At 43.9% G+C, this 16,736-nt stretch overlaps 2 protein-coding genes across 3 annotated transcripts in view; both read left to right on the top strand.

The window, feature by feature from the left end:
* LOC108163224 overlaps window positions 1-16,736 on the top strand; it is a 136,905-nt gene that overhangs the window by 18,245 nt on the left and 101,924 nt on the right. Inside the window, exon 1 of one of the 2 annotated variants that reach the window (XM_033393043.1) lies at window positions 15,993-16,159. The exons of the other annotated variant lie outside the window; for it this stretch is intronic. The gene's annotated coding sequence lies outside the window, so the exon portion shown is untranslated. Of the gene's footprint in view, window positions 1-15,992; window positions 16,160-16,736 lie in introns of those variants that run through there. 2 annotated transcript variants of the gene reach the window in all.
* LOC108163228 (G2/mitotic-specific cyclin-B-like) lies at window positions 13,534-14,757 on the top strand. Its single transcript, XM_017298384.2, has one exon. It carries the CDS (start codon window positions 13,608-13,610, stop codon window positions 14,655-14,657), a length of 1,050 nt encoding a protein of 349 aa, XP_017153873.1. The 5' UTR covers window positions 13,534-13,607; the 3' UTR covers window positions 14,658-14,757.

The following is a 16,736-nucleotide window of genomic DNA, read 5'->3' as shown; positions in this document are numbered from 1 at the left end:
AAGGAAGACAAAGTTATAATATACATGGACGATATTATGGTAGCAACAAAAGATAGTGATAGTCACATGGAAATTTTACAAGAAGTGATGAGACGATTGGTAGAGAATAAACTTGAATTAAGGATTGATAAATGCGAATTCTTACAGTCAGAAGTTAAGTACCTGGGCTATTCCATATCGGGTAACGGAATTAAACCAGATACGAAGGGATTACAGGCAGTAAAAGGGTTCCCAGTCCCCACGAAAACGAACGAAGTGCAGAGTTTCTTAGGGTTATGTTCTTACTTTAGACGGTTCGTAAAAGATTTTTCTACGAAAGCTAAGCCCCTTTATGATTTGGTCAAAAAAGACAGGAAGTTTGAATTCGGTATCGTAGAACTAGAATGTTTCGAACAACTCAAAAGTAATTTGTTGGAAGCACCGATCTTGGCACTTTACAATCCCAGAGATCCGACAGAATTACATTGCGATGCAAGTTCGTTAGGTTTCGGGTCAATTCTAATGCAGAAGAAGGGTGATGGCAGAATGCACCCGGTGTTTTATTTCTCCAAGCGGACAACAATTACCGAAGCAAAATACCACAGCTTTGAACTGGAGACACTAGCGATAATTTATGCACTACAACGGTTTAGAGTATACGTGCAAGGCATACCCTTCAAAATAGTGACAGACTGCAACGCGCTAACTATGACTCTAAACAAAAAAGAACTCAATCCACGCATTGCCCGCTGGGCGTTAGAGTTACAAAATTATGACTACAAGTTAGAACACAGGTCAGGAAGTAGAATGCAACACGTAGATGCGCTAAGCAGAGCCGTTCAGATACTCACGGTAGACACAAACACCTTTGAAGAAAATTTAATTATATGCCAAAACAGAGATAACAAACTGATGGAGCTGAGAGAAACGTTACAGAAATCAGAACACAAACATTATGAGATGAGAAACGGAATAATATACAGGAAAAAAGATAACAATACTATCCTATTCTGCGTACCCGAGGAAATGGAAGGCCACGTACTCTATAAGTACCACGATGAACTAGGGCACGTCGGTATAGACAAGATGACCGACGCTATATCGAAAAGCTACTGGATCTCAAACGTAAGGTATAAAGCCAAGCGACACATTGAAAACTGTCTAAAATGCATAGCGTACTCAGCAAAACACGGAAAAGAGGAAGGGTTTTTACACAACATACCAAAAGGGTCAGGACCATTCGAGGTAGTACATATCGACCATTTCGGGCCAGTCGACAAAGGCAGGGCCAACAAACATGTTTTAGTAGTAATAGACGCGTTCACCAAATTCGTAAGACTTTATACGACCAAAACCACTAGCACAAAGGAAGCAGTAATTGCAATGAAAGATTATTTCCGAGCTTACAGTAGACCCAGATGCATTGTGTCAGACAGAGGAAGCTGTTTCACGTCAAAAGAGTTTGAAGAATTCTTAGAACAGAGCAATGTTAAACACGTAAAGATAGCAACAGGGTCGCCACAGGCCAACGGGCAGGTAGAAAGGGTGAACAGAAGTTTGGGACCCATGATTGCAAAGCTTGTTGACCCGGAAAAAGGATTACATTGGGATATGGTAGTGGAAACAGTAGAACACGCGATGAACAACACAATTCAAAGAACAATTAATGAACACCCGAGCAGAATGTTGTTTGGGGTCGTACAAAAAGGAAAGGTTTCAGATTTACTAAAAGATCATCTAGACGAACTAACCGAACAGCGGGCAACAAGGGATATAGAAAAGATTAGAGCAGTAGCAGGCACTCATCAGGAAAAAATACAGTCTTATAACAAACAAGCAACGAATTCAAAGCGAAGGGAGCCACACGTGTACGTAGATAATGATCTAGTTATGGTGAGAAATTTCGACACTCATACAGGGGTGTCTAAAAAGCTTATCCCGAAGTTCAAAGGACCTTATAAGATATCAAAGGTGTTAAAAAATGATAGGTATTTGCTAGAAGATGTAGAGGGGTTTCAACAATCAAGGATCCCGTATAAAGGAGTTTGGGCGGTGGCAAATATGAAGCCGTGGATTGAAAATGGTAATAATGCAAATGTCACAGGGAATCAAAATGAAGAAAATGATTGTAACACGTAAACTTAGAATATTAAGAGTAAACCACACCCAACTGTAATAAATCAACCTATCTAGAAACTAAATTAAATGTAAGGAGTTCAGGAGCACTCCGGTCAGGATGGCCGAATTGTAGCAAGGTAATAATTAGTGAGGCATTCAACTAGTATTTAAAATAGCATACAGCGCGCATTGGTATTTACCGCACCATCGATACACTCGGTGGGAAATACCAATAGTGAGATATCGGATAAGAAACATCGAGAAGAGAGTGAGTGCACTTTGTAAATGGCGATTGTGAGAGACGGACGCGCAGCTAATAAAAAAGAGTTACATTAAATCACCGGGTTTGTGTTTTTATACCTATACAGTTCACTCACGCACCGATATTGGTCACTACAATTCCCGGGTTAGACGGCCTACAATATAGACTCCGAAATGGTATCCTTCATTAAATGTGTCTTTTCAAGCACACTTTGACTTTTTTTTAGTGAGAATATCCGACGTTTTACTCACTTGATACGACAAAAACTCGGAAAAATACCCAACGATTCCAAAGATTTATTATTTGATCGAATTCTAATCAAACCTTGTGTTACCAAAGCTTTTCTCTAACGTACGAAACCGTTTAGTGATTGGTTCAAGGTTTGGAACTTTCGTTTCCCTATCGGGATCATCGAGGAATGGAGACAAAGTATGAACGTTTTAGGGAGATATTCAATGACATAAGTGCCCAAGATCCCCATCAGATCAAACTTCTGGAGGTTCAAGGCATCCAAAATTTAACTTTTTGAATATTTATGCCGACAAGCAGGCCAATACTTTGAGATTTTATTCGTTTTACGCTATTTCGATATTAAAAACACACCGCAATTTTAATACAACTATTTTTTGAAGGTAGTTTTCGGGGAAGACCTAAATTCCAAGAGTAAAGAATCATTCTTTGAGCCTTTCAATCATCAATAAACGCCAATAAAACCATGAAAGACCTCTTCCTAAGTTTTCCGGGGAACAGCTGTAACAGCGCTGTTAACACCCCAGGTTAACAGCCTGTTATCGCTATCGGCTACCGCTCTCAGTTAACAGCCTGTCACAGCGGGCTCTAACAGCGCTCTGAGAGCGGCCTCGCGCTGTTATCACGATCCACACGATCCACAAGGCTCTCGGAGGGCTTTAGCTTGTAAGCGAGAATCCACACAATGCTAGTTACGTTCCCCCCCTCCCGCTTCAACCGGAATACCAGAGTGAAATACAGGGGAGATATATATTTATATAGACACCACCTGCATTTCTTCTTTCGTCGGTGATTTCCGACTCATACCCATTTTCGTACTCTCGATCCGCCCTCCACACTATGTTTCCTTCCTTCAAAAATATGCTTCATTGGTAGGACCTTTCTCTTTGATCAGAACCACCCCCCCACTATCCCTAAAAACATTCCAATCACTGCCGCATTATGAGCATCCCGCAAACCGGGGAAAAAGAAACTGCTCCCCATTCCCATTTATATTTATATTTATTTTACTTTTTCGTGTTCCGTGTTCCCCCAAATGCAAATGAAGTTGTTCTTCTGGTTGTTATTGTTCTATCTTTGTTTTTATTATTTTTGCAATTAAATTTCATTTGTGGAAAGACACACACACACACAGATACTCACTGATACAGATGCAGATGCCGCAGGCAAAAAGCAAGAAGCAATTTTCTGAGTGAGAGAAAAAAGGGAAGTCCAAGGAGAGAGATTGTCTCTTAGGGGAGAGAGACACGACAAATAATACTGGCGTTGATTTCATTTCGTTTCATTTCTCATCGGAGTCATCTCCCACCTCTCACTCTCTCCCTCCATCTTTCTTGCTTTCCCTGCAACTCCCCCTCTATACAATTTTCCGACACTTTTTCTGTGTTACTTTCTCCTTTTTTCGCCGCTTTGTTTGTCTACTTGTTAGCCGCCGCCTTGGCATTAACACGTTAAAAACTGGCTGTCCGCCTGGTCCTGGTTCTGGTTCTGGTCCGGGTCCGGGTCTCCTTTTACTTTGTTGCCATTCGTGGCCTTTCTTCCCACATTCAGAGCCCCACAGCCCCACTCTTTCACTATTTCCGTTTCGTTTTAAGTGAGCCATAAAAAACAAAAATCAACGCTCTTTCCGTCGCCTCGTTATTTGTTTGGCCATGTTTACGGAAATCATTAACATTTTCCCCAAGCTCTCTCGGTGCCATGCGGCTCTCTAATGAATTGGAAGTGCCCCACAAAGTGAAGGACTTTCTCGGACTGAAGTGGAGAGTGTAAAAAATTTAAAAGTAATTTACAAATTGCCCAATCAAGCTGTGCTAGCGAAAGAGTCCTAGTATTGTGGGTGTCGCAAAGGAAACACACAAAAAGTAGTTGAGATTTTCTAGGAATAAAAGCTACCGTGTACTTAAATAGAGCACATTTAGTACAGTCACAATGCGAGGACACTGTTAAGGCAGAACTATAGATACTTTTGGTCCTTCGAGCCGTAGGAGAAGACTTCATAGAAGTCGCAGTTGACTCTTTGAACACCTGGCTATCCAACACTATTAATCAACACTGGTATCACTGGTAATCAACAACCTGGTATCATAGTGTTGAGTCCCTTGTGCCGCGACTCCTTTTTTTATTATTTTCTATCATTTTCCTTTGCTGCAATTCCCTGATTTATATTTTAATATTAAACCTGAATTTTATCACCCCGTTTTTTCTCATTTTTCAATAAATTTCCACTTATACTAATTCCCTTTTTTTCCCCTTTTTAAATTTTTATACATTTTCCTTTCATCAATCTGCTAGTTTTTCCATGCAGCAATTTTCAGGCGACAAAAGATTATGCATTTAATATGAAAAGCACATATTTTCTTTAGTGATTTATTTAGCGTAGACTTTCAAAAGTGGATAATTGGCTGGCTTTCAGTGCCACTTTCACTCCACTTTCCACTCGCTCTCGGCCTGTGGCTCTGCGTGCATTTTGGCCTGGTTTTCATGCCTCATAACGCAACCCCAATGAGGCTTAGCACTGGACCGCTCTCAGCTCTCGGCGCTCTCAGGCGGGCTCTTCTGGCCCACTCCCAGGCCCCATTCAACGCAACTTAACTTTTCACTTTCAATTTGCCTGGCTCTGCGGCCCATAAAGCGAGCCGTTTATGGCCAACACGCGTGGCCAACACACACACACACACATCCCCTCCTACCAAAAAAAAAAAGGAAAAACTTTCATAATTCATAAGCTGCTGGAAGAAAAATCTACTAAGCACACGGGCAACACTTGGATTTTCAGTTTTCACCCCGCCCCAGGGCCGCCCCCTTGCGGGCGGCAGAGGCCACAAATCATGTTTTAACAACTTAATAAGTTGGCCCACTGCCCAGGAGGCCAGGAGGCCAGGAGGCGGACAAACCAACCGCATTTGAATATTGGCCAGAGACAGAGAGAGACAGAGAGAGAGAGAGATAGGGAGAGTCATGTGTCTAACACTGGCCCTTCACCTACTCCCCCTCTTTTGAGGGAGTGCTTCACTCCGCCTCCCTGACGAAAAGCGAATGACGTGCGCATTTTCATTTTCCCATCATCAACAGGAGGGGAAAAAACATAACATGTACGGCGGAATAGTTGCCGAAACGAAGCCTCAGATACCCTAGAGGATCTGGCGACATCAGGATTGCTCTCCTTACAGATTAGATACCTCTTGGATACACCCTCTCTCTCTGGAAGAGTACAGCGAAAACCCCAAACCAATGGAGCAGCAGAAGGGCCAGGAGGTGTACCACACATTTCTCGATGGATGCTTTTTATTTGCTTTGGCTTTTTATGACATTTCAAGGGAAAATTTATATAATAATCATAAAAGCGGGAGAGCATGACCGTTGCGGAAATGCTGCGATTTATTTGTATTTGTAGAGTCCTTTTCCGCTTTTCCGGAGGAGCGGGAAACGTGCATGACCATGTAGATGTGTGGCGGGTCTCTTTATGTGTTTGTTGGCTTTTTTATTTGCAGCCAATTGATTTGACTGGCGGGCAACTGGTCTGAGCGATGATGATGGTCCTCCCTGCCACTGGGGCATGTGGCAAGTGGAAAGCGCGAGGCGGGAGAGCATCCAGCATGTTCCGTGGATTGTTTTTCGGTGCTCACATAAAAACTGTAGCATCATATTGCCACTCCGCTCTTTCCCTCTCTGGATGCAGGGGCACCATCATTGTTGCTGCCACTGCGGCACGAATGCTTTTATGACCTCGCATGAGATGGAGTTTGGCTGGCCATCAAATCAGGAAATTGTTGCAATTAAACTGTAAATAATGATGGAGCTAACAATGATTTAGGTGGGACTCGAACAGGCCAGTGGCAGGGCATGAAAAAAGGCGAACTTGAAAGATTACTTTGTGCTAAAACAATCGTGAAAGATGTCTCAAAGTCTGGCACCAGCTGTGGGGGAACTCCTTTGATGACTTTGAGAACTATCAAATAGTCAATCGCCATCAAGGAAGACCTGACTGGTAGCAGGCATTCCATGCTGGGAGTAAACTTACCTTTGTGTGCCGTAAACTATTCCTAAGGTCCAATGGAAGACTCAGAGACCCCTCTTCCATCTCAGAAGGTAGATCTTTTGCTGCCTTCTAGTGCTCTGGGGGCTATGGGTTTTCGATCTACTCTCAATTACGGACTTTGACCATCAGCCACACCCTCTATCAACCGACTAAAGCCACCAAAAGGCTGCTGCTACTCGCTTAGCCTCTTATTACGACGATTTAACCGCACAAAAACCACTCTTCAAATACTGTGTGCTCAAATGTTCAACGAAGCTGAAACATATGGCGGTTGTGGTTATCCGGCGGAATAGATGGCGGCAGCACACAAAAAAACTTATTGAAAAATTGCTGAAAACTGACATTAATTTTAAATGCAACACAACAATCGAACAAGCAACAACATAAATTGATGCCATTTTTGCCACACTTTTTACGCTTTTCTCTCTTTTATTTTTTAATTAAAAATTGTTTGCAGCGAGCATTTTGCATTTTGAAAGGTGAGCCGCGAAATGTTTATTCTCTCCACTCGGGCTTTCAATTTTTTATTGTGAATTTCCTTTAGCCTTTACCTTGCCGCCGCCGCAGCCCCGCCCACTTGTCACTTGAACTGTCAATTACATTTGTGAACGACCGCCCCCCGAAACCCATCCCGATCCCGAACCCGAACCCGATCGAGGTCCTCATCTGCCCAATGCCACATCCCATATCAAACTCATTTTCATGTGCATGCATGCGAAATTTTCCTTCAATTCTTTTATTTCCATTCATCTTTTTCTGGTTCTGGGCTCTGGGTTCTGGGTTTTTTCCACCAGTACCATCAGTACTTTTGTTGAATTTTTCTGTTGCGGCATTTGATTAACATTTAAATTTGCTTTTGTGCGTCGCGCAGACAGAAGGCGAATGCAATTGACAGTTGGGTTTCGGCTTGGGCCATCATTTTGATGGTACATTTTCTTCTCATTTCTACTTGAATATACCTTCTCATCCTCCTTCTCCCACTCCTCCTCCTGCTGCTCCTGCTGCTCCTCGTATTATTCTATCCCGAGTGGAAATTGTGTGCTTATGACACACAATAATCAATTGTTTTAGCCTTGGCTCCTCGAGTGGTCCGGGATCCCCTGCTCAGACCACTCGGTCGTGTCCCCAGCAGTAGCAGCACGGGTCAAGTCGCTTCTCGTTATTGATGGCTCGTATTTGTATTACTATAGTAGATGGCTGCTGCAAATTGTTTATTCTTTATTGAAATGAAATATGCTTCTCCTCCAATTTGCATGCGTTGATTGCTGAAATGAAGTGCTCTTTCGCTCTCGCACTCGCCCTCGCACTCGAAAACAAATCATATTCTGGCTTTCAATTGTCAGTTTGAATTTCAATTGTTTTAGTGGCACAAATATTACAAATACTATTCTTCGATGAGTGTGTTATTAAATTTCTTAGTCAATAGATAGTCTATAGAAAGTGGTAGTGGTTCACAATTGAACACTAATCGTGGGCCATGAGGTGCTTATATTTTGAGTGGAAATGCGGGATGTATCTGTAAATAAAGGTGATCAAAACCATGATATAACCAGAAGATATCTGTAGATAAAAGAACACAATTGTAAGCATCAAAATCTGTATAAAAACAGCATATTTTTACTAAATAAAACCAGTACTCTTTGAAGCACAGTAGCTCCCTAGAACCTTCAATAAAAATAGCTATAGTGGATATGTTCAGATCGGTCCAAGGGTTGAAACAATCCTTAAAGGCCCACTTGTCTAAAGGGCGATCAATAGGATCTGATCAGCAGACGATTGGAATTCTTCGAGTGAATATTTCGAGAAGGAGTGATCTAAATGTTTTCTAAAGATTATTCCAAAGTATAAAACATACAAAATGGGCTTCGTTTAAAATAAAATTTAATTATTTGATTTATTTTCTTAAGGAAATAGAATTGCTTTGATTTTTGTTCCATATCTCTCTGGTTTTATTGTTAATTTTACTGTGAAAAACGCACTTCATGAGACGACGAGTACTATTTCTCCTACACATTCCAATATTCGAATATTTTTAAACAAGAAATCTAAATTCTAGTAGAAGAAACATCATTCTGGGTCCCCTCTCTTTATGTCCTTATGTCTCATTTACCCAAAGAGCCATCTCTAGAGATTCTTGTCCTCGCTGTAACTATCTTTTTGCATTTGGTCCTTAGCCAAAAACTGCACTCAGCGGCAAAGCTGCACTCAAAATCTCTGTGGGAGATGTTGCCCAAAGTGCGAGTGCGAAAACGAGTGAATCCTGGCCAGAATCGTTGGCGGCGGCAGGACGTTAAGTATGTGTTGATTATGGAGCGTGTATGTTATTATTATCGCTGCTGCTGCCGCTGCTGTTGCGGTTAATGGCAGCAGAAGTACGAGTGTACCAAGGAGGAGCCTTACGAGGGAGGGGGGAGTGGGCGGGGCACAAAAACTTCTAGACCATTTACCATATTCCGTAGTTTTTTATGCAAATATTTAAGAGCATTATCGAAGCGCGGCGAGTGCAAGATTCTTTCTACTATCTACGGATGCATATGTATCTGTGTGTGTCTGCCTGCGTGTGTGTGTGTGTGTGTGCAGCAGTGCGTGTGTATTTGCGTATGCAATAATGTTATAGATGCGCCAGAGAACTGAAAGCTGAGTAGGAGTCGACTCCCGTGGAGTGGCCGGGGAGGAGTGGAGTGCCGGCGTACCGCGTATCCGTATTCCGTAAGCCATATGTAGATATATGTTTATGTCTGTGCACTACACTCGACGATAAAATCGTCATGTAGTCGTAATGTCTGCATCAAATTGCATTTGCCCAGCGTCGTCGAGGAGCAGCCACAGAGTTCCTTTTGCGGAAAGGGGCCGGGCCATATGTGTCGACAACGTCGTCGTCGTCGTCGTAGTCGTCGTAGTCGTCGCAGTCGACGCAATGTGTATTTATGCATAGTTTAATGCGGTTCAATGTCTGGTAACGACATCAAAACACAACCAGTACGAGGTGCTGCTGTCTCGTACCCCTGCCCCTACCGCCAACCCCCTCCGTGAGGTCCTTGTTGGCTGAAGTCATAATCATAATCAGGAATCATAGTCAACAGGCTTCGTGTTTCGGTGGGAGGGGGGGGGAGGAAGCAATATAGGGTCTTCGACTGCCACTGCGACTGAGTTGAATAGATATTTTTATTATTTTCAAATTGAATTCGTATAACGTTACGGCAATGGAAGCCGGGTTGGGCGGTAGGTGTGGGGTGTGGGGTTTGGAACGTTAACCAAATCCGATTTGTTTAAAATATGATTCGGAATTCGAATTTGATTGTTAAGTGCATTCAATGTGCGTATCGATATGTTATGGCAGGAACTGAGTCGGTGCTTAAATGGCGAAATATAAACGCCTGAGATTAGGGAGATTACATGGGGATTCGATAGGGGAAAGAACTGCTCGCAAATGGAAGTAGAAGTAAGCTTAAGTAAGTCGTTGAGACTCCCATTAGAGCTCATGAGATGGTAGTTGAAATACACCTTAAAGATACTCAACTTTCGAAAAAAAAACTATAATTTTCCCCAGAAAAAGGAACTTCTTCTTGAGAAAAACTTTTGCCCAAATCTGCTGCAAACAGCTCTTTGTATCTTTGTTTCTCAAAGATACGACCTTGGCTGGAGACAGGAGTCCAGTCCACCCCATTCATGTCCCTGCGATGTCTAGAGGCATTTTATCATTCTGCTGATTTGTTTCAAGTACCAGCAGAGAGTATACCCGTATTTCTGGCTTTGTTTTTTCTTTCTTTTGCTGTCGAGTGTCCCTGTCCAGTGTCCAGTGGCCTGTATCCTGTATCCTGTGTCGTGTGTCTCTTGCCGGGCACTCGACAACGATTTGAAGATGCAAAAATGTCCATTTAACCGAGATTTATGGCAGCCAGCAGGGTTATTTATGGCAATTTGTTTTATTTACACGATATCTGGCAGACGCCAGATGGAAGCCCCCCCTCCTTCCATCCCCTCCATCCACTGTTCCATCACTAAGCACTGGCAAATAAATTTGCACAAATTATTATGGGTCATGGGGATTAAATGCAAACAGCAGACCAGCCCAAAAAAAAAGAAGAACTGCAGATGGATGCCTATAGCCCATGGATAAAAACCTGGGAAAAAAAGAGGAGGGCAAAGGTAAAGCCGCCCGCGGGTCAGTTTATCGCATTTATTGGCGCTCTATATTTTATACATAAATTTTCGGTGGCCCACGCTGCGATGCGTTGTTGCAGGTGCACCAGCAGCCACAGCCACAGCCACAGATACAGATACTGTGGAGCAAACACACACAGATACAGATACACACACAAACCAAAGGGAATGTGGGGAAAAAACGAGTAAAAACCAAATGCAAATAGCTTAATATAAATTTTTTGGCTGGCAAAACAAGGCGCCTCCCGATGTACACTGGGAAAAAAAAAGGAAGAAAACATCCAATGGCTTGATGAAAATTTCTGTACAAAATAATTGGCGAAATTGTGATAAATGGAAAAATGGATGAAGAAGCAACTCTTTTACCTTTTCTTTTGCAGTGTATAAAGATATGTATCTGTATTGTGAAAAAGGCAGAGCAGGAGGAGGAGCAGGAGCAGGAGGAGGAGGAGGGGCCTCCACCTGCAGCAGCATAATGAATGCCACATAAATCCCACTGGCTTCGTGCGCTAGATCTCATGGCTATGATTTTGTAATAAAAATGCATTTTTATAACCAAAATAAATTGCATTCCTTTCGACGTTGGCGTTTTCTCCTTTTACGCTCCTTGCACTTGTGTTGTTTTATTGTTTTGTTGTTTCCTTGCGTGTTTTCTTTGTCACATTGTGGGGTGCTGCCCTAATTGCTTATTAAAATTGGGTGATGAAAGGATAAAAGCCCTGCCAAATAAGCAAATTTTAATTAGTTAATTAAGATTCAATGGCTCAGAAATATTTGGGGGGGCCAGAAACCGATTGCTTATTTAGCTGGGGGCAATGTCCCGTGTGTGTCAAGGGGGGGGAGAGAAGGATGTGTGTGAAGGGGGTTGATGGATGGGGAAGGGGCAGGTGTATAATGAAGGCTTAAGGAATAAATCTACCCATAGCAGAAAGAGTTGCAGGTACTAGAGCTTAAATAAAACGAAAAGCAGGCCTAAAAAATGCATAAAAAATTAAATTTCTATCCGATTGAGTAGTTCCTTCCATTTTCACACTTTCCCTGCTCTAAAATTCTGCTCCAACAATCCGCAATCCCCTTGCTCCCTTTTTCCATGCCGTTTAAACTGATTTAGTACAAAAAGCCGACTACCGAATATTGCGTATACGCGCTGTGAGCCGCTTAGCGTGTACAAAACTGTTGCATGCAAAACGGTTTTGTGTCGTAAAAACGGAAAAAAGCCAAGCAACTGCTGGGCAATCAGCCAGCAGGAGCAACAAAAGAAGAGCAGAGGAGAGAGGGGGAAAACACCAAAGAGCAATGCAAATCCAAAATGGCGTCAACTACAAGAGAAGAGCAACAACAAACGGCAGAAACAATATCTGGGAACAACAATGTCAAATCCCTTTTTAAAAACTTTTATTGTGCAGTCGGGCGTAAACGAAAATGTCCCCAAAATAAATACGCATACAAATACGTAGGAGAAACACACACACACACACACACACACACACACACACAGATACAGATATACACACACACACACAATATGGCAGCGGGGAAAACTAATATGCTTTAATGGCTTAGGACTTTCAGGACTTTGAATGGCCCCCGCACCGACCCCGCCCCCGCCCCCGCCCCCACACGACACAACACGACAGGACTTTCTGTGTGGCAGTAGGACAATGTTATCCTTTGGTTCGTCTGCTGTGCGCTGCCTCCATTTTACGTAAACAAGCCAAATGGATAAAAAGCCATGACATATATGTAAGTCCTGAAGTCGTAACGATCTGGCACAAGTCCTCCCCTTAGCCTGCACTGAGAGAAAGCTATAAATTTCCTTCGAAGAGCGGAGGGAAAACCCCTCCTGTTTGTTGGCCAGTGTATCATCTCTTCCTCCGCCACGGACTGCTGCATATGTTTGGCTGCCTAATGCGCAAAATATTGCGATGATCAATAACAATCGCCTGTCGCCTGCAGCTTCCATACATCCTCCCTGCTGAACACCCACCCACCCCCCTGGCTGCCATTTACCATTTGTTGTTATCATGTTTGGCGTCATTATTGTTGTAATTTATTTACGCTTCGAACATTTTTCGCTTACGCCTTCGTTTGTGTTTTTTTTTTTGCGCTGCCACTTTTATCATCATTGCCAGCCAGCCAGCTAGCCAGCCAGCCAGCCGGCCAGCCAGCCAGCGAAAGTTGCGACAAATGTGGCCACACACAGACAGGCCCCCCCACACACACAGATAAGTCAGCCTCGTGGCTGAGTGTGGCAGACGTTGCCTGTGCGTTTGATCTTTCAATTATGGTTTATGCTTCATTGATAATTGCATGTCTAATGTGGCCAGAGAGACCGAAATCAAAGTCGCAGACGGGATATACGGGAGGCAGAGAGTAGACGAATGACAAGTAGTTTACTGTACAAACCGCAGAAGTCTCTTCAACATCGATGGCTGTGACTGTTTACCTCTTGGCGTAACTTTAATACGCATAACGTTTTCCAACACTCCACGAGATGCGTTTTACACCGCCTCGACGGGCCAAACGATGGATAGCGGGCTTCCTGTTAACCTGGGAGAGAGTGAGGATGCCAGAAACAAAGCAAAATCTATTCCTTTAAAAGTTTATTGTTTTGACATCTGCAAAGAATAAATATAAAAATATTTAGAAGCCTTAGAGCTTGCCTTTGGAAAGAAAACAAATCAGAAACTTAGTCACCTTTGATTCTAAAATCAGTAGATGATATTAACGAATATAATTATATTATCAAATCCAGTTGAAGCGTCGCTTCGTGTGTGTCGAAAATCTCCAATCAAAATGGTCGGCTCATCATTGAAAAGGCATGCAGAGGAGAACGACTCGGATGATACTGACGAGATGCAGGTGAAGAAATTGAAAGTGCCTTCAAGTGAGGAAGCCACAATGCGTGCGGCTCTGGTTGCATCGCAGGCCAACAAGGAGGAAGCCATCGGTCCAGAGCCAGAGGGCTCCATCGCAGACATCGATGCCAACGATAAGGAGAACCTTGCGCTGGTCTCGGAGTACGTCAACGATATCTACGACCATCTGTACCAGCTGGAGATCAAGCAGCCCATTCACAAGAATCACCTGGCCGCGCAGGAGGACATCACCCACAAGATGCGAGCCGTGCTAATCAACTGGATCAACGAGTTGCACCAGGAGCTCTATCTGGTTGAGGAGACCTTCCAGCTGGCCGTGGCCATCATCGATCGCTATCTGCAGGCGGTCAACAATACGAACCGTATAAATCTACAGCTGGTGGGCGTGACTGCCTTCTTGATTGCCGCCAAGTACGAGGACGAGCTGCCGCCCGCCATCAATGACTTGGTCTACTTCACCGAAGAAACCTACACGGCCCGTGAGATCCGTCTGATGGAGCTGCAGATCTTAAAGACCATCGATTACAATCTTTCGCGTCCGCTGCCAATTCAGTTCCTGCGGCGCTACTCAAAGGCTGCTGGGACAGAGGTCGAACAGCAGGCCATGGCCAAGTATTTTGTGGAGCTGGCTGCGATGGACTACGATTTGGCCAGCTATAAGCCCTCGGAGATTGCTGCAGCCTCGCTCTTTCTGTCGCTGCACCTGCTCAACGGCAACCCCCAGGCCGGCACTGGCCTCGACGACCAGTACTGGTCACCAACGCTGGCCCACTACTCTCGCTACACGGCCACGCACTTGGGGCCCATCACTCGACAGATCGCCAAAGTGGTGCGCGATGCACCGCAGGCCGAGCTGAAGGCCATCCACAACAAGTACAAGGGCAGCTGGTGCCAGAAGATCGCGCTCCGGACCGAGCTGAGCGGCCCCCTGATTGACTCCATTGTGGACCAGACCCTGAAGGAGTAGTACTCCAAATGTTTCGTTTATTCCTTGATATTTGTTCCTTTGTTCATACGTTTTGTGCTTGTTAAATAATAATTATAGCATTTTGAGCTCCCTCTGCTGTAAGGACAAAAGCATTCGTCAGTTGATCCTGGGCTAGGTCCTGCTTCTCCCTCTAAGGGCACTCCTCTAGAGTGAGCAAGGACACTGAGAGCTAGGTGGCAAGGAGTACATCTAATGGTTGATCGTATCGGCCTTGTCCCTCAAAGTAGATACCAGTTTTGGGTGGTCGTTGCACAAATTGAGTGGCCCTGGCCCTGTCCTAGAACCATATAATGGAACCTATCTTATGGCCATGCGAGAGACTATTTTTAACGTTTTATTGTGTTACAGTTGAAAGGTTCAATGCCTTCAGAATAATATTGACAGTAAACTCTCGGGGATTTTTATTATTTGGATTAAAATCACGTTTTTATAGAACCTTTAAGTAGATGCTTCTGCCATGTTCTTGGGCTTCAAGGCTTGGGGCTTAAGCCAGCACCAGATTACCTTTTCTCTATAACTTTCAGCCACAAATTATGCAAGTGAGTGAAAGCCAGCACCTTCTTTCACTCTTCTCTAGATAATAAATTATATCAGGGAAAAGCCACAGAGGGCCAACACGGTGTTGACCTTCTTTGAGAGCTGGCCAAGTGAATGCCAAAATAAGCAGCATGTGCTTTATCTCCCTCTCTCTCCCACACTCTTAACCCCTCGTGGACCTTACTTAACCCCCGACCATCGCCCCTGCCATCTGTCATGCATTAATTTGCGCAAATGACAAAAGCATGTTTGCTAATGGAAAACCTGTCTGTCAAATTTGCTTAAGTGAGTGAAATTTATTTTCACCTTTTGCTGGTTATTTTTTTCTCTCCTTTCTCTCTCTCTCCCTCTATCTCTTTCTGGCTGTCTCTGCCTCTGTCTGATGTCAAATGTGTTTCCTTGTTGGCTCGACATCGGGGTTAATAATGAGCAGACATAATTAGTGGGAAAGTGCAACAAAAGTCGGAGAGAATGTGGCAGGAAGAATTGCAGCTGCGCTGCGAGTGCGGGGAGGAGGGGAGGTGGGTGGCGGTGGGTGGCGGAAGGTGGCAACATTTGCTCGTTTATCATGCGATTGTTGAAGTCGTCTGCATTTGACACTTGCTGCAAGACAGCAACAATAAATTTAAAGCCAGACCGAAGTGAGAGCAACAAATTATCCACACGCACACACACACACACACACTGGCACTCTCCTGACACACACACACACACACACAGGCACACAATTAGTTGGGTTTTCCCTCTACAAAAAAAAACTTGAAATAAAAACTATGCTCTGGTGATTTATGTTCTACCCAAAAGTTCCACAAAGAAGCCAGTGAATAAGAGATGGGGAGAGTGGAAAATCCGAGCTGGAAAATCCGAAAACTACGCTATGCAAAACTTGAAAGGAAAACAACTGCCAGGCGCCCGACCCCAAAAGCCGCAGCAATAAAAATTGAGTGAGTGAGGGAGGGGGAGGGGAGGGGAGGCCAGGGAAAAGGAACCTGCCTATAAGGGAGTATTGTGTGTGCCACATGTGTCGCGATCGAAAGTGCCGTAAATTGGGTCAGGCCCGGGCCAAGGAAAAGGCGAGGAAAAGCAAGGAAAAGTGTTACCCGCACCCACACAAAGCGAAACAAATCGCTGAAGCATACCAAATCATGAGGGTGAAGCGTGCACACTCTCCTATCCTACGGGGATATAGAAGATGTATCTACTATTTGCCGCAGCGCCTTGTTAAATGTATTTATCAATTTGCAATTGCAAGCTCCGCGCTCGCCAGACAAAAGAGGAATCACAGGAAATTACATTTTATTGGCAACGCGGTGGAGAGCGGAAACTCTCTGAAGGTGGAAACACTTGGTTTTCAATAGATGGTCGCCGTGCACTTCTTTTCCAGCCAGACACTAAATAACTTGAGGCCACCGCTCCAGGGTTGCCTCTGAGTTTTCTTCGCGTCTTTGGAAACTTGTACTTTTTTTTTGTTTTTTGCAGGGGAAAAACTTCTTGCATCTTCTTGTGACCAGCTCTCTTTCT

The sequence above is a fragment of the Drosophila miranda genome, chromosome 4 (assembly GCF_003369915.1).
Source record: "Drosophila miranda strain MSH22 chromosome 4, D.miranda_PacBio2.1, whole genome shotgun sequence".
Taxonomy (NCBI): Eukaryota; Metazoa; Arthropoda; class Insecta; order Diptera; family Drosophilidae; genus Drosophila; species Drosophila miranda.
The sequence above is the reverse complement of the archived record's forward strand: the minus strand, read 5'-3'. Positions and strand labels throughout refer to the sequence as shown.

Bases quoted from the DNA above. Each gene is read 5' to 3' on its own strand.
- LOC108163228 (XM_017298384.2), top strand. From the start codon at position 13,608: ATGGTCGGCTCATCATTGAAAAGGCATGCAGAGGAGAACGACTCGGAT.